At 38.0% G+C, this 26,886-nt stretch overlaps 1 protein-coding gene across 2 annotated transcripts in view; it reads left to right on the forward strand.

Annotated features, from left to right (window-relative positions):
* WDR76 (WD repeat domain 76) overlaps positions 1-26,886 on the forward strand; it is a 64,085-nt gene that overhangs the window by 27,277 nt on the left and 9,922 nt on the right. For both annotated transcript variants that reach the window (XM_059181374.1, XM_059181375.1), the window contains 2 exons: positions 13,832-13,990; positions 20,053-20,270. In XM_059181374.1, the coding sequence (XP_059037357.1) occupies positions 13,832-13,990; positions 20,053-20,270 (377 nt within the window). The remainder of the gene's footprint in view (positions 1-13,831; positions 13,991-20,052; positions 20,271-26,886) is intronic.

Below are 26,886 nucleotides of genomic sequence, written 5' to 3' on the forward strand. Positions count from 1 at the left end.
GTATTGGGATCGAATCACCACGTCAGGCCCCTTGCTCAGCAGACTCTCCCTCTCCCTCTGTTCTTTCTCTCTCTCTCTTGCTCACTCTCTCTCTCAAATAAGTAAATAAAATCTTTTTAAAAAATCTAAAAATAAATAAAGTTTTCAGACTGGGAAAAATATCTTCCTAGGGATCTGCTTAGGATAATCCCATTCAGGGGTGCCTGGGTGGCTCAGTGGGTTAAAGCCTTTGCCTTTGGCTCAGGTCATGATCCCAGGGTTCTGGGATCGAGCCCCGCATCGGGCTCTCTGCTCAGAGGGAGCCTGCTTCCTCCTCTCTTTCTCTGCCTGCCTCTCTGCCTACTTGTAATCTCTGTCTGTCAAATAAATAAATTAAATAAATCTTTAAAAAAAAATAATCCCATTAATTTTTTTATGCGTTACAAACAGACACTGAATTCCATTCATTGTCCATATAATTCCCCATGGATTGATTTTGTTGGTTACAAAATTGAGAAAAGCCAAGTTAATGTTCTTGAATTTATTTTCTTATTGGCAAAGTAGGACAAAGACCTGAGAAATACCGTAAGGACAATTAATGGAGATGAATATACTATGGTAACTAGAAGCTGGTTAGGGTTAATAAACAGATTTTGTGAGAAGAAGAAAGAAATAAATACCAAATTCTCTCTTGTTTTTGGAGCATAGGTTCTTCCTTAGTTTGATAAAGTGGGTGAGGTTGGGAGGTAAAAGTATTTGGTAAATAAAACAAATAGAGAAGTGGGAAGAGCACTAAAAATAGTATAAGGTAATACAAGCTAAGAGACGAGTTTCATGGGTCGGAGTTTGACCAGCCTTCTTGCAGGTAAGTTAAAAAGAATGGGAGTAGAGAAAAGGCCACTGATTTTGAAATTGGGGTTAGTTGAGAGAATAGCTTCAACAATGAGATAAGGAAGGAACACAGACTTTGATAGAATAAAAAAGAATAGGGTAGTGGAAGAAATGAAAGCAATCAATAAAAATCAGTGGTTGAAGAACTCTGAAAAGGAATAATAGAAAATTAGCATAGTTAAGTGAAAATCTTTTCAGGGTAGATTGATTTGTACAGAGTTGAAGACGTGTAAAAGTCCCTTTGTCATGTCTTTCCTGGTGGCTCCAAAATCTGTATTACTAAATCTCTGTAGTCTGGTATCTCTCTCAACTTTCTAATTGTCCCAGACACTTGGCTATCATGTTAACAGCTTGAGTAAGTCTTTTTTTTATTTTTTTATTTTTATTTATTTATTTATTTATTTTTTAAAGATTTTATTTATTTATCAGAGAGAGAGAGGGAGAGCAAGTGAGCACAGGCAGGCAGAATGGCAGGCAGGGGCAGAGGGAGAAGCAGGCTCCCTGCCGAGCAAGGAGCCTGATGTGGGACTCGATCCCAAGGACGCTGGGATCATGACCTGAGCCGAAGGCAGCTGCTTAACCAACTGACCCACCCAGGCGTCCCTTGAGTAAGTTTTAAATGCAAAACTTCTGCTGTCCTGTGCTCGTCCCCCAATTCCTCTAGTTTAAACAAAAAAAAAAAAATTAACTTGGAATCAGTTGGTTAAGTGGCTGCCTTTGGCTCAGGTCATGATCCCAGGGTCCTGGGATCCAGCTCCGAGTCAGGCTCCCTGCTGGGTGGGGAGCCTGCTTCTCCCTCTTCCTCTGCCTGCTGCTCTGCCTACTTGTGTCAAATAAATAAATCTTTGAAAAAAATTTACTTGATTAACACATAATTACCTATTATAAAATTCACATTTTATTTTATTTTATTATTTTTAAGGATTTTATTTATTTATTTGACAGAGAGATATCACAGTAGGCAGAGAGGCAGGCAGAGAGAGGCGAAGGGAAGCAGGCCCCCTGCTGAGCAGAGAGCCCGATGCGGGACTGGATCCCAGGACCCTGAGATCATGACCTGAGCCGAAGGCAGTGGCTTAACCCACTGAGCCATCCAGGCGCCCCAAAATTCACATTTTAAATATACAACTCAATGATTTTTAGTACGTTTATTACTGAGTTGTGTAACTATTCATACTCTAGTTTCAGAACATTTTCAATCATTCCTATATGTTCCTCGGCTATTTAGATTTAATCCCCCAGTTAATTACTCTCATTCCTAGGCAGATCTCCATAAATTTGCCATTTTTGGACATGTCATATAAATAGAATCATATAGTATTTGGTCTTTTATGTTAACTTTTTTCTTGTAATGTTTTCAAGGTTCATTTATGTTTTAGTATATATCAATATTTCATTCTTTTAAATTGTTGAATAGTATTCCATTGTATACCACATTTTGTTGATCCATTTTATCACTTAATAGATATTTAGATTGTTTCTACTTTTTGGCCATTCTGAATAATGCTACTAAAAACATTGGTGTACACATTTTTGTTTGGATATGTGTTATTTCTCTTGGGAAGACACCTAGGGGTAGAATTGCTGGGTCTTAATGGTAATTCATTAACATTTTGAGGAACTGGCAAACTGGCAAACTGCATTCTAAAATGATTGCTTCATTTACTATTCCCACCAGCAACATATGATGGTTCTAATTTCTCCACATGCTCACCAGTATATATTATTGTCTGTCTTTTAGAGTATAGCCTTTCTGGTGGGTGTGAAATGGTATCTCACTGCGTTTTTTTTTATTTGTATTTCCCTAATGACTAACAATGTTCAGCATCTTTTCATTCCATTTGAATATCTTTGGTGAAATAGCTATTCAAATCTTTAATCAATTTTTTAAAAAAGATTTTATTTGTTTATTTGACAGAGAGAGATCACAAGTAGGCAGAGAGGCAGGCAGAGAGAGAGAGAGAGAGAGGAGGATGCTGAGCAGAGAGCCCAAGGCAGGACTCGATCCCGGACCCCTGAGATCATGACCTGAGCAGAAGGCAGAGGCTTAACCTACTGAGCCACCTAGGCACCCCTCTTTAATCAATTTTTAATTAGGTTGTTTGTCTTATTGAACCAGAAGAGTTCGTAAATTCTAGATACAGATTCTTTCTTAGATATGTCTTCGAATTTTACTTATGCTTTTGGTGTTATATTTTAAAAATCTTTGTCTAGTCCCAAGCTTTTTTTTTTTTTTTTTTTTTAAAGATTTTATTTTTATTTATTAGAGAGAGCACAAGTAGGGGAGCAGCAGAGGGAGGGGAAGAAGCAGGCTCTCTGCTGAGCATGGACCCCAGTGAGGGGCTCCATCCTAGAACGTTGAGATCATGACCTGAGCCAAAGGCAGTTGCTTAACCAACTGAGCCACCCAGGTGCCCCTGGCCCCAAGCTTTTAAGAGCTTTTTCTGTTGTTGTTGTTTTGTCCTGAAAATTTTATAGTTTTCCTTTTACGTTTAGTTTGCTGATTCATCTTGAGTAATTTTTAAATATGGTGTGAGGCAAGAGCCCAAATTTATTTTTTTGTATATGAATATCCAGTTGTCATTTTTTTAAAAAAGATTTTATTTATTTATTTGACAGAGAGAGATCACAAGTAGGCAGAGAGGCAGGCAGAGAGAGAGAGAGGAGGAAGCAGGCTCCCTGCTGAGCAGAGAGCCCGATGTGGGACTCCATCCCAGGACCCTGAGATCATGACCTGAGCCGAAGGCAGCGGCTTAACCCACTGAGCCACCCAGGCACCCTCCAGTTGTCATTTTTAAAAAAGATTTATTTAGGGGCGCCTGGGTGGCTCAGTGGGTAAAACCGCTGCCTTTGGCTCGGGTCATAATCTCAGGGTCCTGGGATCGAGTCCCGCATCGAGCTCTCTGCTCAGCGGGGAGCTTGCTTCCTCCTCTCTCTCTCTCTGCCTGTATACCTGCTTTGTTATCTCTCTCTGTCAAATAAATAAATAAAATCTTTTTTAAAAAATTTATTATAATATTTATTTATTTATTTGTCAGAGAGAGAGAGCGCACAAGCTTGGGTGAACAGCAGGCAGAGGGAGAAGCAGGCTCCCTCCTGAGCAAGGAGCCCAATACAGGACTCAATCCCAGGACCCTGGGATCATTACCTGAGCCAAAGAGAGACACTTAAGCAACTGAGCCACCCAGGCATCCCCCAGTTGTCATTTGTTGAGAAGATTATCCTTTCCCCTATTGAACTGCCTTGACACTCCCTCAGTTTTTCCTCTTAACTTTCTGTCAGGTTCCTAGTGTCACCTAGAATCAAAAGTTGTTATCCTTTACTGAGTCACCCATTTTCCCATTCATTTCTTTGTTCATTCCACATTTATTATTTTGTGTTTAGTAATATTCTCATGATTTCCCAGCTATTAAACATTTGTGAGCAAAAGACTGTCTCTGCCCTCTTAGCGTTTAGAATTTAGTGGCCAAAACAGCATTAATGAAATAATGGCCAAATATGTAATTACATATTTGATAAGTGGAGTGAATTATATACTGTAATTAATGGCCTGAAGGAAAAGTACTGTAAATGAAAACATATGACAGGGGGCTGACCTAATTTAGAGGTTTAGGGCAAGCTTCCTTGAGGAACTGAGATGAGATTTGAAAGCTAAGGTGTAGACCAAGTAAAGAAAGGGGAAAGGGTATTTCAGGCCGTTGGGGGGGAGCATGTCAAGGACCTTACTAGAAAGGGGAAAGCCTACCTGATACATTTAAGGACCTGAAAGAATGTTTGTGTGGCTAGAGTATAGACAGCAAAGGAATGAACAAGAGGGATTATGTTGGGCCAAGGCCCCATCTCCTTTTTTAGAATTACCATACTGGGTTTTTTTGTTTTTTTTTTTTAAGATTTTTTGTTTGTTTATTTGACACAGAGACACAGCGAGAGGGGGAACACAAGCAGTGGGAAGTGCGAGAAGGAGAAGCAGACCTCCTGCCGAGCAGGGAGCCCAGTGTGGCGCTCGGTCCCAGGACCCTGAGATCATGACCCGCTCATAACAAACTGGTCTTGGATTCAATTAGATTTAAAGTAGTAAGAAGTACTCTTTTTTCCCCCTAGGATTTTATTTTATCTATCTATCTATTTATTTATTTATTAACAAATAAATAAATTTATTTATTTTAATTCCAGTATAGTTAACAGTGTTGGATGAGTTTCAGGTATACAAAGAGTGATTCAGCAATTCAACACGTGACTCAGTGCTCATAATGATAAATGGACTCTTAATTCCCTTGGCCTGTGTTACCCATCCTCCCTCCCACCCTCCCTCTGGTAACCATCGGTTTGTTCTCTATAGTTATGAGTTTGTTCTCTTGGTTTGCCTTTTTTCTTTCTCTGCTTTGTTTCTTAACCTAGGATTTTATTTTTAAGTAATCTTCATATCTAATGTGGTACTTGAATTCACAACCCTAAGACCACGAGTTGCATGCTCCACTGACTGAACCAGGTGCCTCTAGAAGCTCTGTTAACCTGGTATATTATTATTATTATTATTATTTTTAAAGATTTTATTTATTTATTTGACAGAGATGACAAGAGAGACAGGCAGAGAGGTGGGGGAAGCAGGCTCTCTAGCAGAGAGCCTGGTGCAGGGCTTGATCCCAGAACCCTGGGATAATGACCTGAGCCGAAGGCAGAGGCTTTAACCCACTTAGCCACCCAGAATCAGGTATATTCTAATTGAAATGGGCAATTGGAATTTTCCATAGAATGAGCAAAAAGCAGTCAAATCAGTAAGTAAAGCAAAACAAAACACCAAAAAACTCTTAGAGCAATAATGCAGTGTACTTCTTTAGCTCAGCTGGAGGGTGGGGAGGCCACAGCATGGTTTAGCTTCTACCTTGTCCTACAGCCGAAATCCATATTGGTGAATTGACCGAATCCTGAGGATTTTCACCTTTGTCTCAAAACTTGAAGAGAGGTACATTGAGTAGATTTTTAGATTTTTCCTGTTTCGAGTGAGGAATAGGGAAATGGCTGCTGAGGGGAAAAGGGGGAAAACAGGGGAAGTGGGAAAAGTGAACAGTAGGACTAAATTCTCTAGAGGGAAATTTTCTTGGTCTTTTGGAGTGGTTAAGCCACCTCCTTCCCCACAAACCAGCCAAGTAGATGGTATAAATCCTGATACAAAATAATGAATAGAATCTCGTAGTCTAGGAACTCCAACAAATACTGCTTGCTATTTCAGCTGAAACCCACCTATCTACTTCCCTCCTCCTGCTCCTTGGCTACAGAAAAGCTTATCTTTTTCTGAGGAAAAAAATGAACTGATGTCAGATACTGGGAGGAAGAGTCAACATATATCAGAGCATCTAACATGGACAGAGCAATTCAAGCATAATGGAAATTAGAAGAAACAATTAGCAACTAGACCAACACTGTTGCACTTCATATTGAAGATGTGGCTTTTATGTGGGTATAGGATTGCCCCAAGGAAGACATACCTGTAGACTAATACGATTTAAGAAAAATTAGTCATCATATAACAGAAGAAGGTCCTTAAATGTATCAGGTAGGCTTTCCCATGCCTAGTAAGGTCCTTGACATGCTCTTTCCCTGGCCTGAAGAACCTGGCATGCAAAGGCAGGCCTAGAAGAGGAACATAACCCAAGGAAAGAAAGGAAATTATTTTCAGTTCCAGACTGTAGAACTCTTCTGTTCAGTATAGTAGCTACTGGTTCTAAGAGACTATTGACATTCATGGGGCGCCTAGGCGGCTCAGTCAGTCATGATCTCGGGGTCCTGGGATCAAGCCCTGCATCAGGCTTCCTGCGCAGTGGGGTGTCTGCTTGTCTCTCTCCCTCTGCCTCTCCCCTACCTGCTCATGTGCCCCCCAATCTCTCAAATAAATAAATACATAAATAAAATTTTTTGGAAAAAAAAGATTTAAATTAAAGAAAATTTAGTTCTTCAGTTGCACAAGGCACTTTTTAAGTGCATATAGTCACATGAAGCCCATGGATATTACATTGATAGTGCATACATACAACATTTTTCTTATCTCAGAGAGTTTTTTTGGACAGTGCTGCTGTGGAGCAAGTTAATAACAACATTATTTGTAAAATAACACTCAAAGATAAGGTTATAAAACAAGAATGAGATGGAAAAGGAGATTGCAGAACTAACGAAAACAAATTGAAGATCAGTGAAACTAATAAACAAAAGCAAGGAACAGAATAGACATTGCTGAAAACTAAATTATAGACATTAAAGACTTGAGGTAATCTCAAACACAGACAGCCCAGTAAGTTAAGGGAAGACAGTCAAAGATGACCCAACAGTGGAACAGAAAATATATTCAAAGACCATTCTTCTGGAAAGAGAATGGAATGGCAGATTGAATATGTATACCATGGTCTAGGAAATCTTGGAACTTAGAGGATAAAGAATTCTTTAGGCAGAGAAAATAAATTGTATTCAAGGGCGGGAATCAGGCTTTTCTGTTTTCTACAACAGTATTTCATGTAATGTCTCTGAAGTTCCGAGGGAAGTAAGTATGGCCCACTATTTTGTACAAGTTACATCTCTAATTAAAGGCAGCTCGTAGGTATTCTCAAATGTGAAAAAACTCAAATTCAAGACATGTGAGCTCATGTGGAAAAAAAACTGCTTGAGAGCAAATCTCAGCCAGTTAAGAGTAAATCAGAATTAAGAGTTATGGAATGAGAAGCTTGACAAAAGAATTGGTGATGGGCATTGAATCCCTTCCAGTGCAGGACTCATAATATAGCTACATGAGCAATGTTTATGGAACTGGATGGGAATGTTATCAACCTGGACAAAACAAAAATAATAATTGACAAAATATAGAGATGGAGATAGGGTAGGTTGGTAAAGGGTCATATGCTGTCATTCAATAGAAAATGTCTAAAATTGAGACATAGTTAAAAAATAAGCATTATGACTACAGCTCATTTTGTTTTATACTTTTTCCTTTTTAGGGGCTATTGCTTGATAAAGTTACAAATACAGTTGACCTGTAACATGGTTTAAACTTGGTGGGCCTACTTATACATGGATTTTTTTTTTTTTTAATAAATATATAGGAAAATTTTTTGGAGATTTGTAACAATTTGAAAAACCTTGTAGATGAACCATGTAGTTTAGAAATACTGAAAAAATAAAGAAAAAGTTAGGTGTGTCATGAATGCATAAAATCATGTAGAGACTAGTATATTTTTCATTTACCACCATAAAATATATGCAAACCTATTTTATAAAAAGTAAACATTTTTCAAATCTTCCAACAAACACAGATTCTATGTGGCACCATCACATAGAATGTTAAGAGAAATGTTATAAATATAAAGATACTGTATTAAATCTTAACTGCATAAAACTAATAGTTATAGTACTATAGAAATCTCTTAGCTCTTCTTTTGTTACCGTGGTGAGCCTAATTATGGCAAGTATCTCCTTGAAACACCAGTCATCTCTGTGGGAATGGTTTATCTCCAGTAAACTGTGTATCACAGAAAAAGTGATCTCTCAGGGTTCTTGCATATTTTTCATCGTGCTCAGTGCAATACCGTACACCTTGAATAACACCGTAGAACTCATATGGTGCTACTAGTGATGCCAGAAAGTGCTTCCAAGAAACAGAAAATTCAGGACAGTACAGAAAAGAGTTGGAATTGCTTGATAAATGCTATAAATTGAGGTCTGTAGTAGCAGTTGCCTGGCATTTCAGGATAAATGAATCTAGCAGAAGAACTATTGTAAAAAAAAAAAAAAATTGTCCCTCTCCTTTGATCCTTGAAAAAAAAAAATTGTAAAATCGTTGCTACAGCTTCTCTAGCAGATGTGGAAAGCCTTGTACTTTTTGCAAAATACCTTTTTATTTCATATTGAAGATGTGGCTTTTATGTGGGTATAGGATTGCCCCAAGGAAGACATACCTGTAGACTAATACGATTTAAGAAAAATTAGTCATCATATGACAAAACAAATGGAAGGTGAAAGATCTGAAGCTGGGGAATTTAATGCTGGCAAAGGATGGTTTGATAATTTTTAGAAGTTTGGTTTAAAAATATGTCAGGGGGCGCCTGGGTGGCTCAGTGGGTTAAAGCCTCTGCTTTCGGCTCAGGTCATGATCCCAGGGTCCTGGGATCAAGCCCCGCATCAGGCTCTCTGCTCAGCCAGGGAGCCTGCTTCCTCCTCTCTCTCTGCCTGCCTCTCTGCCTATTTGTGATCTTTGTCTGTCAAATAAATAAAAATAAAATCTTTAAAAAAAAAAAAAAATGTCAGGATAGCAAGCAGCTTCTGCTGACCCAAGAGTGCAGACAAGTTCTCAGACACCATTAAGAAAATTAGTGAGAAAGGATATCTGCCTGAGCAGGTTTCTAATTCAGAGGAAAGTGCATTGGGTAAAAAAAAAATGCCACAAAAGACATTTATTAGTAAGGAAGAGAAATGAGCACCAGGTTTGAAGGCAGGAAGGAATAGGCTAACTCTTCTGCATAAATACAGTTGGGTTCATGATCAGGACTGCCCTCATCTATAAAGCTGCTAATCCCTGACCTCCAAGGGAAAAGATAAACACCAGCTGCCAGTCTTTTGGCTGTACAACAGGAAGTCCTAAACGAGCACTTTTCTGGATTGGATTCATCAGTGCTTTTTCTCTGACATCAGGAAGTACTTTGTCAGTAAGGGACTGCCTTTTAAATTTCTTCTGATACAGGACAATGTCCCTGGCTTCCCAGAACTCCATGAGTTCAACACCAAAGGCATGAAAATGTTGCTCCCAAATATGGTGAGCCTCTAGATCAGGGGGTCATTAAGGATGTTTAAGGCTCATAACACATGGTGCTCTATAGAAAAGGTTGTCAAGGCCATGGAAGAGATGCCCTGTAGAGAAAACATGAAAGTCTGGAAAGAGAACACCATTGAAGATACCATTGTTATAGAAAAAGCCAGGAAAGCAATCAAGCCTGAACAGAATAAATTCCTGCTAGAGAAAACTGTGTCCCGATGTTGTATATGACTTCACAGGATTTATAACAGAGACAAGGAAATCATGAAAGAGATTGTGGTTATGGCAAAAATGGTGGGGGTGAAGGGTTTCAGGATATGGATCTTGGAGGAATTCAAGGACCAAGAGATTCTCCACCAGAGGAATTTAGAGAAGAGTGCTTGGTGGAGATGGTACTTCTGAACCAGTGCCAGATGATGAAGCAGTGTTAGAAAACAAATTGACACTCTTAATCTCAGGAAACAAACTGAGGGCTGCTGAAGAGGGGTGGGGAGGGATAGGGTGGCTAGGTGATGGACATTGGGGAGGGTATGTGGTATAGTGAGTGCTGTGAATTGTAGAAGACTGATGATTCACAGACGTGTACCCCGAAACAAATAATACATTCTATGTTAAAAAAAAAATTGACAATCTGGCATAAGCATTTTGAGTATTCAAGATAGCTACTTCTTTTATGACGTGGGCCCTTCTATTGTATGGACACTGTAAAGCAAATGGTGGAAGAAGAATAGGTACTGTATGTTTAGAAACATTTTTAGAGAAATGAAAAAAAAGACAAATTATGATGTACTTCATAAAGTTACACTCTGTGTGCCTCCCGCTCCTGCATCTTCATCTACCTTCTCCACCTTTTCTATTGCTGTCACCCCTGAGATAGCAACACTCAGCTCCTTCTCTTCTTCAGCCTACTCAGCATAAAGACAGCAAAGGATGAAGACCTTTATGACGTCAATCCATTGATTTAGTAAATAGTCATCCTGTGGTACAGTTAACAAATTTATCTGTTGTATATGTGTTTGTCTTCATGTGAAAATCTAGTAACTGTACAGCAAGAAGTAAATGAGATATTTTTGTGTCATTATCATCCTCATTGCGTAAGTAGTCATTATGAAGAACATCATGTGCAAAACTCGTATGAAAGTGGATAGCCTATCCTTACATAGGCATAGGTGAGTAGTATTTAATACAAAATTAATAATGTGTTAGCTTTCTTACTGTTTTATAATTTTGCTTTCAAAGAATTATATTACCATACAGTATACCTTTCTTTCTTGTAATTAAAGATACTTTCTATCAGCCTATCAACATAGGCAAGTGTTTTTTTTTTTTTTAAAGATTTTATTAAAAAAAAAGATTTTATTTATTTATTTGACAGAGAGAGATCACAAGTAGGCAGAGAGGCAGGCAGAGAGAGAGAGAGGGGAGGAAGCAGGCTCCCCACTGAGCAGAGAGCCCGATGCGGGACTCCATCCTAGGACCCTGAGATCATGAGTGGTTTAACCCACTCATGGGTTAAGGCAGTGGTTTAACCCACTGAGCTACCCAGGCGCCCCTAGTGGTTTATTTTTTTTAAAGTGTTTCCAGTACTGTGTTGTGACATGACTGTAATACCATACACCATCAAAATTTTATAAAGATTCATTCATTTGTGTATAGACTATGCTACTGTAAAGCTACTGTATTGATTACACTAGGCTATCATAAAGCAGTCGGATTGCCACTTTATTATCAATGCAGTAAATATGGATTTCACATTATGTTTGCTTTTTTTTTTTTTTTTTTTAAGATTCTATTTATTTATTTGATAGAGACAGCGAGAGAAGGAACAGAAGCAGGGGGAGTGGGAGAGGGAGAGAAGCAACCTTCCTACTGAGGAGGAGCCCCATGTGAGGCTCGATCCCAGGACTCCGGGGTCATGACCTGAGCCAAAGGCAGACACTTAACGGCTAAGCAACCCAGGCGCCCCTATGTTTTCATTTTTGATGTTTAGTGTTAGTAATACATACACTATTTGAAGTGTTTTGTATCATATAAGACAGTATTTTTTTTTTTAAGATTTTATTTATAAGAGAGAGAATGAGAGGGGAGGGGTCACAGGGAGAAGCAGACTCCCTGCTGAGTAGGGAGCCCGATGTGGGACTCGATCTGGGGACTCCAGGATCATAACTTAAGCCGAAGGCAGTTACTTAACCAACTGAGCCACCCAGGCGCCCCTAAGACAGTATTGAGAAGTACTGACAGATGATTCATCTTGTAAACAGATGACATAAACTTAGGGTATTGAAAAACAATGCAGTCCTGTAAATGTATTTTCTTTTCCTTATGGTTTTAATATTTTTTCTCTGGTTTTCTCTATTGCAGAAGTACAGTATATAATATGCATAACGTACAAAACGTGTTAATTGACTGTATATGTTATTATTAAGGATGTTGGTCAACAGTAGGGTATGAGCAGTTAAGTTTTTACGTAGTCAAAAGTTATACATGGTTCAACTGCATGGTGAGCTGGTGCGCCAAATCCCCATGTTGTACAAGGGTCAGCTGTACTCAAACTAAAGAAATTCAGCTTGATTTTCTTTAATTATTTTGAAGTATAGTTAATATTTAGTCCTATTAAAAATGGCATGTATAGCATGGTCTTTTTTTTTTTTAATTTGTCTGTCATTCTATCTGTGTAAGTACATAAAAAGATATTTATATTAATAATAGTATTTTAGTGATAATTTAGTTAATTTTGGATTTGGAGTGATTTTTTTTTTTTTTTAAGATTTTATTTATTAATTTGACAGAGAGAAATCACAAGTAGACGGAGAGGCAGCCAGAGAGAGAGAGGGAAGCAGGCTCCCTGCTGAGCAGAGAGCCCGATGCGGGACTCGATCCCAGGACCCTGAGATCATGACCTGAGCCGAAGGCAGCGGCTTAACCCACTGAGCCACCCAGGCGCCCCTGGAGTGATTTTTAATAATTATCTTTCTACATTTCTGTATTTAAGTTTTTTGTAACAATGGAGCGTTTTTTGTTATTCTGAAAAATGCTATGCACAATTATGTGAAGATACTAACAATGGTTAACTCTGGGTAGGAGGAGTGAATATGATTATAATTTTTTCCCTTCCTTTCCTTTAAAAAAATTGTTTTGTTTAAATTTAAAATGAAAGATGCTCAAGTATTTCAGCTCAAGTGTTTCAGAGCAGATTAAGCCAGATTTGGAAATGATAGTTTTCTTTCATAATATGACATATGCCATAAGAATATAGCTTAGGGGCACCTGGGTGGCTCAGTGGGTTAAAGCCTCTGCCTTCGGCTCAGGTCATGATCCCAGGGTCCTGGGATCGAGCCCCGCATCGGGCTCTCTGCTCAGCGGAGAGCCTGCTTCCCCCCCTCTCTCTGCCTGCCTCTCTGCCTACTTGTGTTCTCTGTCTGTCAAATAAATAAATAAAATCTTAAAAAAAATAAAAGAATATAGCTTATCCAGATCTGAGAAGTGATGATTTAGGAATTGGTAATCTAGTTGTGGAAAGGATAATCCCTAGAAGTAGTAAGAATATTAATGTGGAATTGAAACATACGCATTTTCAGTTGCAATGGTGTATTTAGGGGATAGAACATGGGGCTTGAACTCATGACCCTGAGATGAAAACGGAGCTAAAATCAAGCGTCAGAAGCCCCAGAGATAAAATATTTTTAAAATTATCACTTTGTGTCAGGACCAAATACCTTATGAAAATTGTGCTTAGGATGATTTATAGAAGCATGTTGAGGAAGCAAAGTAGTAATGGTATTATTTATTTTTTTTTCCAGTATTTTTAGTATTAGGGAATTATGCTGTATGTGAAATAAAGAGTAGATTTCTCATTTCCTGATGATTTCATGAACTAAAGTCATAGTAAACTAATTATTTTCCTTCTGCATTATGAAAAAACTAGTTTGCTAGTTTCAAAAAGCTGAAAACTGTTAAATGTGACAGTATTGTTGGATTGAAAATTAGAAAAAAGTAATTTAGTGATGATAGAAAGTTTTTAGTTCTGACTTTCTGAATGAGGGGGTGACTATAATTACAGACTAAGGAAAGATTGAATGTAATACAGACATAAACAGTTTAATGACAGCAAGTGTTACTACTTTTCACTAGTTTTTGTCTCTCTCCCTGCCCCCAACTCTCTTACAGACTCACCAATCTAAAGAAGATGGAGTTTATGTTTTCCAGCCTCACACTCAGCCAGTTAGCTGTCTTTACTTCTCACCCGCCAATCCGGCTCACATACTGTCACTGAGCTATGATGGCACATTACGCTGTGGAGATTTTTCAAGGGCTGTTTTTGAAGAGGTAAATGTTAGTATATTTACATACTGATTTGAGGTGATAGTCTGGATTCTTTATGAAATGCCACCTGAATGATTATCATACCAATCAGAATGGGTGAAGTGGTATAGAATAGGAACTTTAGAATTACACTAAGTTTGAATCGCACCATCTGTTACTACTTGTGTGACTTTGGAAGTTATTTAACCTCTTTGTGCATCAATTTCCTTAGTTGTGAAATGGTATAGTAATAGTACCTACCTCATAGGGTTGTCATGAGGATTGAATGACTTAAGGCAGATAAAGTGGTCATAATGCAGCCAGACACATTAGTGTTTGCTCTTATTTTTTAATTTGTGTAAAAAATTTTTATTGTGTATTACTCTCTTTTTATTGAAGTATAGTTGACACACAGTGTTTCATTAGTTTCAGGTGTACTACATAGTAATTCAACTCTGTACATTATGCTGTGCTCACCGCCAAGTGTGGCTACCATCTGTCACCATGCAGTTGCTACTACTGCAATGCCATTGAATAAATTCCCTGTGCTGTACATTTTATCCTTTTTTATTCCCATATTCATTCCATTACTGGAAGCCTGTATCTGCCATTCCCCTTTACTCTTTTCGGCCATTCTTCCCCCACCCCTCTGAATCCCTTTGGCAACCAACAGTTTGTTCTATTTATGGTCTGTTTCTGCCATTTTTGGTTTTGTTCATTTGTTTTTTAGATTCCATATAAGTGCTATTTGTCTTTCTCTGTCTCACTTAACTTCACTTAGCAAAATGTCCTCTATGTCCATGTGTGTTGTTACAAATGGCAAGATCTCAATTCTTTTTTTTATGGCTGAGTAATATCGCATTGCATACATACACACACACACACACACATCCCAGCATCTTTATTCATTCATCCTCAGTGGACATGTGTAGTGAACAAAAGGGTATATATATATTTTTAAAAAATTTTTTTATTTTTTATAAACATATATTTTTATCCCCAGGGGTACAGGTCTGTGAATCGGCAGGTTTACCACACTTCACAGCACTCACCTTAGCACATACCCTCCCCAATGTCCATAACCCCCTACTCCCCCCCTTCCCCCAGCAACCCTCAGTTCTTTTTGTGAGATTACAAGTCACTTATGGTTTGTCTCCCTCCCAAGGGTATATATATCTTATGAGTTAGTGTTTTCATTTTCTTTGGGTAAATACTAGTAGAATTACTGGATTATATGGTTTTCCTATTTTTAGTTTTTTTGAGGAACCTGCATACTGTTTCTGTGGTGGCTCTACTAATTTACATTCCTACCAACGGTGCACAGGCATTCCTTTTTCTTCACATCTTTGCCAGTACTTGCTATTTCTTGTCTTTTTGATAGTAGTTATTCTAACAGGAATAATGTGAGATCTCATTGTGATTTTGATTTGCATTTCCCTGATAATCAGTGATATTGAGCATCATTTCATGTGTCTGTTGGCTGTCTCCGTATCTTTGGAAAAATGTCTGTATCCTCTTAATTGAATTACTTGGAGGTTTTTTGGTATTGAGTTAAGTTCTTTATATATTCATTCTCTATATATGTTCCAGATATATAAGGGATACTAATTCCTTATCAAATATATTATTTGCAAATATCTTATCCCATTTGGTAGGTTGCCTTTTTATTTTTATTTTTTTAATGGTTTCCTTTGCTGTACAAAAGCTGCTTATTTTGATGTAGTCTTAATAGTTTATTTTTGTGTTTGTTTCCCTTTCCTTAGGAGACATACCTAGAAAAATGTTGCTAAGTCTGGTGTCAAAGAGATTACTGCCTGTGCTTTCTTTTAGGAGTTGTATGGTTTCAGATTTCACATTTAGGTCTTTAATCCATTTTTAGTTTTTATTAATTAATTAATTTTTAAAAGTAAGCTCTACACCTAATGTAGGGCTTGAACTCGTGACACCAAAATTAGGAGTATCATACTTTACCAACGGAGATAGCTAAGCACCACCATTTGGGTTTATCTTTGTATATGGTGTCAGAAAGTGGTCCAGTTTCATTTTTTTCATGTAGCTATCCAGTTTTCCCAGCACCATTTATTGAAGAGACTGTCTTCCCCATTGTATATTTTTGCCTTCTTTGTCCTAGATTAATTGACCATATAAGCATGGGTTTATTTCTGGGTTCTCTGTTCTGCTTCACTGATCTGTTGTCCCAATACTGTACTGTTTTGATCACTACAACTTTGTAATGTATCTTTAAATCTGAGATTGTGGTAACTCCCATCTTTGTTCTTTCTCAAGATTGCTTTGCTTATTTTGATGGTTTTATGGTTCCATACAGATTTTAGGATTATTAGTTCTAGCTCTGTGAAAAATGCTTTCGGTATGTTAATAGAGATTGCATTGAATCTTTAGATTGCTTTGCATAGTATAGACATTTTAATGGTATTGGTTCTTTCCATCTGTGATTATGGTGTATCTTTCCATTTGTTTGTGTCATCTCCAGTTTCTTTGATCATTTTATAGTTTTCAGAGTACAGGTCTTTTATGTCCTTGGTTAAATTTATTCCTAGCTATTTCTTTTGGTACAATTTTTTTTTTAAGATTTATTTATTTATTTGAGAGTGAGAGAGAATGGAAGGTTAAGGATGGAGGGAAAGGGAGAGAAAGTCTCAAGCACGCTCTGCAGTGAGCACAGAGCCTGACATGGGGCTTGACCTCATGACCCTGAGATCATGACCTGAGCCAAAACCCAGAGGTGGACACTTAACCAACTGGGCCACCCAGGCAGGCACTCCTTTTTTGTGCAGTTGTAAATGGAATTGTTTCTTAGTTTCTCTTTCTGCTACTTTGTTATTATGGGTTGTATGGAAATGCAACATATTTCTTTATATTAATTTTGTATCCTGTAACTTTCCTGAGTTCATTTATTACTTGTGAAAGCTTTTTGGTGAAGTCCTCAGGGTTTTCTATGTGAAGTATTATGAGATCTGCAGATAGTGACAGTGTTAATGTTTTCCTTACCAATTTGGATGCTTTTTATTTCTTTTTTGTCTGTTGTGCTAGGACTTCTAGTACTATGTTGAATAAAACTGTTGAGAGTATACATCTTTGCCTTGTTCCTGATTTTAGAGGAAAAACTCAATTTTTCATCATTGAGGGTGATGTTAGGTGTGTGTTTTTCTTTTTCTTTTTTTCTTTTTTAAAGATTTATTTGTTTGAGGGCTCCTTGGTGGCTCAGTTGGTTAAGCTTTTGCCTTCAGCTCAGGTTATTTTCCCAGGGTCCTGGGATTGAGTCCTGCTTCAGGCTCCCTGGTCCCTGCTCCACAGGGAGTCTACTTCTCCCACTGCCCTCCTCCCATTTGTTTTCTCAGTCTCTCTCTCTCTCAAATTAAAAGAAAAGAAAAGAAAAGAAAAGATTTATTTGAGAGGGAGTGCCTAAGTGAGCAGGGGGAGGGGCAGAGGCAGAAGGAGAGAGAGAATCCTGAAATAGACTCTGTGCTAACTCAGGACTCAATCCCAGGAACCTGAGTATTATCTGAGTCGAAATCAAGAGTCAGCCTCTCAACCAACTGTGCCACCCAGGCAGTATATAACTTTCCGGACATTTCATATAAATGGAGTCACACAATTTGTAGTCTTTTGTGACTGCATTCTTCTACATAACAATGTTTTCAGAGTTCATCCATGTTGTAGAATGTGTCATTACTTCATTCCTTTTTATGGCTGAATAATATTTCACTGTATGGATATATCACATTTTGCTCACCCATTCGTTAGTTGAACATTTTGGGTTGTTTCTATTCTTAATATTGAAAATAATGTTGTGGACATTGATGTACAAGTTTTGTTTTGTTTTGTTTTTGCTTTTTTGTTTGATGTACAAGTTTTGTGTGAACATATTCTTTGATTTCGCTTGGGTATATACCTAGAAGTGGAATTGCTTGATCATATGATAACTCTGTGTTTAATATCTTGAGGAACTACCAAACTGTTTCCCAAAGTGGCTTCACCATTTACATACTGAACAAACATGAGTATTCCAATTTTTCCACATCCTTGTCAACACTTACTGTTGGTGACTGTAGCCATCCTAGTGAGTATGAAGTCTTATGTCATTATGGTTTTGACCCTCATTTCCCTAATGATTAGTGATGCTGAGTGTCTTTTCATCTGCTTATTGGCCATTTTTCTTTCTTTAGAGAACTGTTGGTTTCTCTAAATGTTGGATTCTTTGTCTAAGTTTTAATTGGGTTATCTATCTTTTTAGTATTGAGTTCTTAGATTTCTCTACTTACATATTTAAAGTCAGATTTATTGAGATGCAAGTTCTATATAATAAAATTTGTCCTTTTAAGTGTGTGATTCTATGAGTTTTGCAAATTTTCTGTACCTGTGTAATTGCCATCACAATCAAGATATAGAAAATTTCCATTACCTGAAAAAATCACCTTGTGAACCCTTTATAGTCAGTCCCCTGCCTTTTCCCACACTCCTGACAACCACTGTTATGATTACTGTCCCTATAATTTTGTCTGCTCCAAAATGTCAAGTAATTGGAGTCATATGGTATGAAGCTTTTTATGTCTGGCTTGTCTCACCTAGCATTATGCTTCTAAGATTCATCCATGATGTTGCTTGTATAACTAATGTGCTCCTGATACTACTGATGGAACAGTTACTTTGTGTTAGGCATTAACCTGAGAGTGCTTTATATATATTGTTAAGCCTTGTAACACCCTATGAAATAAATAATGTTATCGCCATTTAACAGTTGAGAAAACTGAGGTAAAGAGGTTTATTGGCTTGCTCAGGGACATGAATGGCAGTGCTAGAATTTTCATGTGGGTCTCTCTGACTCCACTGCAATTAAACCCCTGCACTTAGCCATTTTGATACACTGACTAAATACTTAAGGTATCCTTTGAGGGCTTTTTGGATGTACAGGGTTTGTGATGCCTTCGGTATATTAATTTGTTAGTTTCAGTTTATAATAGTATATATAACTTTTTATTAACTAAAAATCAGCAATAGTGATTCGTTGTTAAGAATTGTGGTTAGGTATGCTTCCAGAAAGTGCACATATACTTAGAAGCAAATAGAGGTGGATATTTTTTTCCTTTTCACTAATGGATTCATACCGTATCCATACTTTTTTGCAACTGGCTTTTTTCACTTGGTATTAGGGACAGATTGTAGTACAAATCGATCTCATCCTTTATAGCAATGCGTGGTGTTTCAAAGTAGAGATGTACCATCATTTATTTAAACAGGTCTCTTTTGGTGGACGTTTAGGTTGCTTCTTAATGCAATTGGAGTCTTTTATATTTTTTAATACAATTATGGTTTAAAAAAATTTTTTTTTTTTAGATTTTATTTATTTGACAGACAGAGATCACAAGTAGGCAGAGAGGCAGACACAGAGAGAGAGAGAGAGAGAGAGAGAGAGAGAGAGAGAAGAAAGCAGTCTCCCTGCCGAGCAGAGATCCCGATGCGGGGCTCAATCCCAAGACCCTGAGATCATGACCTGAGCCGAATGAAGGCAGAGGCCTCAACCCACTGAGTCACCCAGGTGTCCCTGCAATAGCAGTCTTGCAATGGACATCTTTATATATATTTAGATAAATTATTGTGCCAGAGGGTACAAACATTAAATATTTTGATAGGTGTACTCTGATTAGTTGTCAGAAACTTGTTATTTACTTATTTATACTTCTACCAAGAGTGAGTAAGTGATGAGCATTTGGCCATATGTTTTTGGACTTGGTTGGCAAAATTACTTGATATATTAAGGTATTTCAGCTGGGTAGAATTTACATTTAGTTCATTTCCTAGTAAGTGTTACAGAATAGATCTGCAACTGAGGTTTATTGGATTTAAGAGATGTGGCATGTAACCCTGACATGGTAGATGGGCCATTTGTTTATAGGTGAGTCTCACAGCTGATCTGTGCCTCAGTTTCCATTTCTGTAGAACGGGATGATCATTTTGCATTTTGCTTTCTGTGGGATGATGGGAGGATAAATGAAATTATTAGGTAAAGTATTTTTTAACCTTTTTTACCAAAAAATTTATACGTTGGTGGTTATTTATATCCTTAGGTATATAGAGATGAAAGAAGTAGCTTTTCCTCTTTTGACTTCTTGGGAGAAGATGCCTCCAATTTAATAGTAGGACATTGGAATGGAAATATATCACTGGTAGATAGAAGGACACCTGGAACTTCTTATGAGAAACTTATCAATTCTTCTTCGAGCAAAATAAGAACTGTTCATGTCCACCCAGTGCACAGACAGTATTTTATCACTGCAGGATTGAGGTATGTTCTTCATAAAGTTTTGTGATTTAATCTTTTGAAGTTAGAAATACTGTTCTGTTTATTTATTTTTTAAAGATTTATTCATTTGAGAGAGAGTGTATGTGAGTACAAATGGGAAGGTGTGGTGCAGAGAGAGAGAAGGAGAGAGAGAGAATCCTCATGCAGACTCCCTGCTAAGTGCAGAGCTGAATGTGGGACTTGATCTCAGGACCTTGAGATTATGACCTGAGCTAAAACCAAGAGTCGGGTGTTTAACCGACTGAACCACCCAGGTGTCCTGAGGGACTACTATAGTTTGGATGTTAAAGATAACTGATTTTTCTGATACTCATATAGCTGAATAATTTTTCTTTCTACACCACTTGAAGTTTTATTGAATATGATTTTTTAAAAGGTTTTATTTATTTATATGACAGAGCATAAATAGAGGCAGGCAGAGAGAGAGGGGGAAGCAGGCTCCCCGTCGAGCAGAGAGCCCAATGCGGGGCTCGATCCCAGGACCCTGAGATCATGACCTGAGCCGAAGGCAGAGGCTTAACCCACTGAGCCACCCAGGCACCCCTGAATATGATTTTTTTTTTTTTTTAAGATTTTATTTATTTGTCAGATTGAGGGAGAGAGAGCGAGCACAGGCAGACAGAATGGCAGGCAGAGGTAGAGGGAGAAGCAGGCTCCCTGCCCAGCAAGAAGCCCGATGTGGGACTCGATCCCAGGACGCTGGGATCATGACCTGAGCCGAAGGCAGCTGCTTAACCAACTGAGCCACCCAGGCGTCCCTGAATATGATTTTTTTTTTAAGGAGATTCTTTTGGAAATAAAAAAGATTCTTATGGATTTGGCATCATGTGAATTTACTTTTTTTTTTTTAACAGAGAAAAGTCTAATAAATCAACTTGTTTTATCTCAATAATACTTAATGGATACATTGTTTTCTACACTTAGAATCCAGAGGTTATTTTTTTAAAATTTTTTATTTTTTATTAACAAATAATGTATTATTAGCCCCAGGGGTACAGGTCTGTGAATCGTCAGGTTTACACACTTCACAGCACTCACCATAGCACATACCTTCCCCAATGTCCATAACCCATCCACCCTCTCCTCAGTTTGTTTTGTGAGAGTAAGAGTCTCTTATGATTTGTCTCCCTCCCAATCCCAGCTTGTTTCATTTTTTCCTTCCCTACCCCCTAAACCTCCCACTTTGCCTCTCAACTTCCTCTTATCAGGGAGATCATATGATAACTGTCTTTCTCTGATTGACTTACTTCACTCAGCATAATACCCTCTAGTTCCATCCACATCGTTGCAAATGGCAAGATTTCATTTCTTTTGATGCCTGCATACTACTCCATTGTATATATATATACACCACATCTTCTTTATCCATTCATCTGTTGATGGACATCTAGGTTCTTTCCATAGTTTGGCTATTGTGGACATTGCTGCTACAAACATTCGGGTGCACGTGCCCCCTTCAGATCACTACATTTGTATCTTTAGGGTAAATACCCAGCAGTGCGATTGCTGGGTCGTAGGGTAGCTCTATTTTCAACTTGTTGAGGAATCTCCATGTTGTTTTCCAGAGTGGCTGTACCACCTTGCATTTCCATAAAAAATATAGAAGGGTTCCCCTTTCTCAGCATCCTCTCCAACGTCTGTTGTTTCCTGACTTGTTAATTTTAGCCATTCTGACTTGTGTGAGATGGTATCTCATTGTGGTTTTGATTTGTATTTCCCTGATGCCGAGTGATATGGAGGACTTTTTCATATGTCTCTAGGCCATCTGGATGTCTTCTTTGCAGAAATGTCTGTTCATGTCCTCTGCACATTTCTTGATTGGATTATTTGTTCTTCGGGTGTTGAGTTTGATAAGTTCTTTATAGATTTTGGATACTCGCACTTTATCTGATGTATCATTTGCAAATATCTTCTCCCATTCTGTCAGTTATTTTTTGGTTTTGTTGATTGTTTCCTTTGCTGTGCAAGAGCTTTTAATCTTGACGAAGTCCCAATAGTTCATTTTTGCCCTTGCTTCTGTTGCCTTTGGTGATGTTTCTAGGAAGAAGTTGCTGTGGCTGAGGTCAAAGAATTTGCTGCCTGTGTTTCCTGGAGGATTTTGATGGATTCCTGTTTCGCATTGAGGTCTTTCATCCATTTTGAGGCTATTTTTGTGCGTGGTGTAAGAAAATAGTCCAGTTTCATTTTTCTGCATGTAGTTGTCCAATTTTCCCAACACCATTTGTTGAAGAGACTGTCATTTTTCCGTTGGACATTCCTTCCTGTTTTGTCAGAGATTAGTTGACCATAGAGTTGAGGGTCCATTTCTGGGCTCTCTATTCTGTTCCATTCATCTGTGTGTCTGTTTTTCTGTCAGTACCATACAGTTTTGATGATAATAGCTTTATAATAGAGCTTGAAGTCTGGAATTGTGATGCCACCAACTTCAGCTTTGTTTTCAGTGTTCCTCTGGCTATTTGGGATCTTTTCTGGTTCCATATAAATTTTAGGATTATTTGTTCCATTTCTTTGAAAAGTTGATGGTATTTTGTTAGGGATTACATTAAATGTGTAGATTGCTTTAGGTAGCATAGACATTTTGACAATGTTTGTTCTTCCAATCCATGAGCATGGAACGTTTTTTCATTTCTTTATGTCTTCCTCAATTTCTTTCATGAGCACTTTTTAGTTTTCTGAGTACAGATTCTTTGCCTCTTTGGTTAGGTTTATTCCTAGGTGTCTTATGGTTTGGGGTGCAATTGTAAATGGGATCAACTCCTTAATTTCTCTTTCTTCTGTCTTGCTATTGGTGTATAGAAATGCAACTGATTTCTGTGCATTGATTTTATATCCTGACACTTTTCTGAATTCCTGTATAAGTTCTAGCAGTTTTGGAGTGGAGTCTTTGGGGTTTTCCACATAAAGTGTCATATCATCTGCAAAGAGTGAGAGTTTGACTTCTTCTTTGCATATTCAGATGCCTTTTATTCTTTTTGTTGTCTGACTCCTGAGGCTAGGACTTCTCATACTATGTTGAATAGCAGTGGTGATAATGGGCATCTCTGCTGTGTTCCTGAGCTAGCAGAAAAGCTCTCAATTTTTTTCCATTGAGCATGATATTTGTGGTGGGTTTTTCATAGATGGCTTTGATGATATTGAGGTATGTACCCTCTGTCCCTACACTTTGAAGAGTTTTGATCAAGAAAGGATGCTGTACTTTGTCAAATGCTTTTTCAGCATCTATTCAGAGTCATATGATTCTTGTTCTTGTATTGTATCACATTGAGAGATTTGCAGATGTTGAACCAACCTTGCAGCCCTGGAATAAATCCCACTTGGTCGTGGTGAATACTTTTAATGTACTGTTGGATCCTATTGGCTAGTATTTTGGTGAGAATTTTCACATCTGTGTTCATCAAGGATATTGGTCTGTAATTCTCCTTTTTGATGGGGTCTTTGTCTGGTTTTGGGATCAAGGTAATGCTGGTCTCATAAAATAAGTGAGGAAGTTTTCCTTCCATTTCTTTTTTGGGAACAGTTTCAGGAAAATAGGAATTAATTCTTCTTTAAGTGCTTGGTAGAATTCCCCTGGGAAGCCATCTAGCCCTGGGCTCTTGTTTGTTGGGAGATTTTTGATGACTGCTTCAATCTCCTTACTGGTTATGGGTCTGTTCAGGTTTTCTTTTTCTTCCTGGTTCAGTTGTGGTAGTTTATATGTCTCTAGGAATGCATCCATTTCTTCCAGATTGTCAAATTTGCTGGCGTATAGTTGCTCATTATGTGTTCTTTTTTTTTTTTTTAAAAGATTTTATTTATTTATCAGAGAGAGAGAGGGAGAGAGAGCGAGCACAGGCAGACAGAAAGGCAGACAGAGGCAGAGGGAGAAGCAGGCTCCCTGCTGAGCAAGGAGCCCGATGTGGGACTCGATCCCAGGACGCTGGGATCATGACGTAAGCCGAAGGCAGCTGCTTAACCAACTGAGCCACCCAGGCATCCCTCATTATGTGTTCTTGTAATTGTTTGTATTTCTTTGGTGTTGGTTGTGATCTCTCCTCTTTCATTTATGATTTTATTTATTTGGGTCCTTTCTTGTTTTTGATAAGTCTGGCGAGGGGTTTATCAATCTTATTAATTCTTTCAAAGAGCCAGGTCTTAGTTTCGTTGATTTGTTCTATTGTTTTTTTTGTTTGTTTGTTTTGTTTTTTTTGGTTTCTGTTTCATTGATTTCTGCTCTGATCTTTATGATTTCTCTTCTCCTGCTGGGTTTAGGCTTTCCTTGTTCTTTCTCCAGCTCCTTTAGGTGTAGGGTTAGGTTGTGTATTTGAGACCTTTCTTGTTTCTTGAGAAAGTTTTTTTTTTTTTTTAAAGATTTTATTTATTTATCAGAGAGAGAGAGGGGGAGAGAGCGAGCACAGGCAGACAGAATGGCAGGCAGAGGCAGAGGGAGAAGCAGGCTCCCTGCTGAGCAAGGAGCCCAATGTGGGGCTCGATCCCAGGACACTGGGATCATGACCTGAGCCTAAGGCAGCTGCTTAACCAACTGAGCCACCCAGGCCTCCCTCTTGAGAAAGTTTTGTATCACTATATATTTTCTCCTCAGGACTGCCTTTGCTGTGTCCCATAGATTTTGAACAGTTCTGTGTCCATGAATTTTTTCAATTCTTCTTTAATTTCCTGATTGACCCATTCATTCTTTAGTAGGATGCACTTTAGCCTCTTATTGGACAGACCCTTTCAGTATGATATAGTGTCCTTCCTCATCTCTTATTATAGTCTTTGGCTTAAAATCTAATTTATCTGATACATGGATTATCACCCCAGCTTTCTTTTGATGTCCATTAGCATGGTGAGTTGTTTTCCACTCCCTCACTGTAAATCTGGAGGCGTCTTTGGGTCTAAAATGAGTTTCTTGTAGACAGCATATTGATGGGTTTTGTTTTTTTATCCATTCTGATACCCTGTGTCTTTTGATTGGGGCATTTAGCCCATTTACATTCAGGGTAACTCATGAGAGATATGAATTTAGTGCCATTGTATTGCCTGTAAGGTGACTGTTACTGATTACTGTCCCTGTTCCTTTCTGGTCTACTACTTTTAGGCTCTCTCTTTGCTTAGAGGACCCCTTTCAGTACTTCTTGTGGAGCTGGTTTGGTGTTTACAAATTCCTTTAGTTTTTGTTTGTCCTGGAAGCTTTTTATCTCTCCTTCTATTTTCAGTGATAGCCTAGCTGGATATAGTATTCTTGACTGCATGTTTTTCTCATTTAGTGCTCTGAGTATATCGTGCCAGTTCTTTCTGGCCTGCCAGGTCTCTGTGATAAGACTGCTGTCAATCTAATATTTTTACCACTGTATGTTACAGAGTTCTTGTCCTTGGGTTGCTTTCAGGATTTTCTGTTTGTCACTAGGACAAGTTTTAGTATTAGATGATGGGGTATGGACCTATACTTACAGATTTTGAGGGGGATTCTCTGCACTTCCTGGTTTTTTATGTTTGTTTCCTTTGCCATATTAGGGAAATTCTCTACAATAATTCACTCCAATATACCTTCTGCCCCCTCTCTTTCTTTTTCTTCTGGAATCCCAATTATTCTAATATTGTTTCATCTTATGGTATCACTTATCTCGAATTTTCCCCTGTGGTCCAGTAGTTGTTTGTCTCTTTTTGGCTCAGCTTCTTTATTCTCCATCATTTGGTCTTCTATATCACTAATTCTCCCTTCTGCCTCATTTATCTTAGCAGTAAGAGCCTCCATTTTTTATTGCAACTCATTAATAGCTTTTTAAATTTCAGCTTGATTAGATTTGGGTTCTTTTATTACTCCAGACAGGTTTCTCTATATCTTCCATGTCTTTTTTGAGCCCAGCTAGCACCTTGAAATTGTCATTCTTTTTTTTTTTTTTTTTAAGATTTTATTTATTTATTTGACAGATAGAGATCACAAGTAGGCAGAGAGGCAGGCAGAGAGAGAGGAGGAAGCAGGCTCCCTACTGGAGCAGAAAGCCTGATGTGGGGCTCGATCCCAGGACTCTGGGATCATGACCTGAGCTGATGGCAGAGCTTTAACCCACTGAGCCACCCAGGCACCCCTGAAATTGTCATTCTTAACTCTAGATATGACATATTACCAATGTCCGTATTTATTAGATCCCTAGGCTTCGGTACTGCCTCTTGTTTTTTGTTTTTTGGTTTTTTTGTGGTGAGTTTTTCCACCTTGTAATTTTATCCAGATAAGAATATATGAACGAGAGAATAAAATACTGGAAGGGTGGCAAAGACCTCTGAAAAATTTGCGTTAGCCAAATCAGAAGAGACACCAAATTGTGGGGAGAAGAAAGGGGGTAAAAAGTTCAAAAAAAAAAAATTTAAAAAAAAAGAGAAAAAAGAAAATATATATATTAGACTGATGAATAGAACAGAATCACCCACTTGATTTTGGAAGTATTATGATCTCTTAGAAGAAACTACCCTCCAAAATTTTAAAGAAAGAAAGAGGAACACACACACACACACACACACACACACACAAATAAGGATAAACATGATGAAGGGATGGAATATGACTGTAAAGATGAAAATTTTTAAAAAAATTCCAAGAATGGAGTTGATAAGATAAGTT

This window comes from Mustela lutreola, chromosome 7 (genome assembly GCF_030435805.1).
Source record: "Mustela lutreola isolate mMusLut2 chromosome 7, mMusLut2.pri, whole genome shotgun sequence".
NCBI lineage: Eukaryota > Metazoa > Chordata > Mammalia > Carnivora > Mustelidae > Mustela > Mustela lutreola.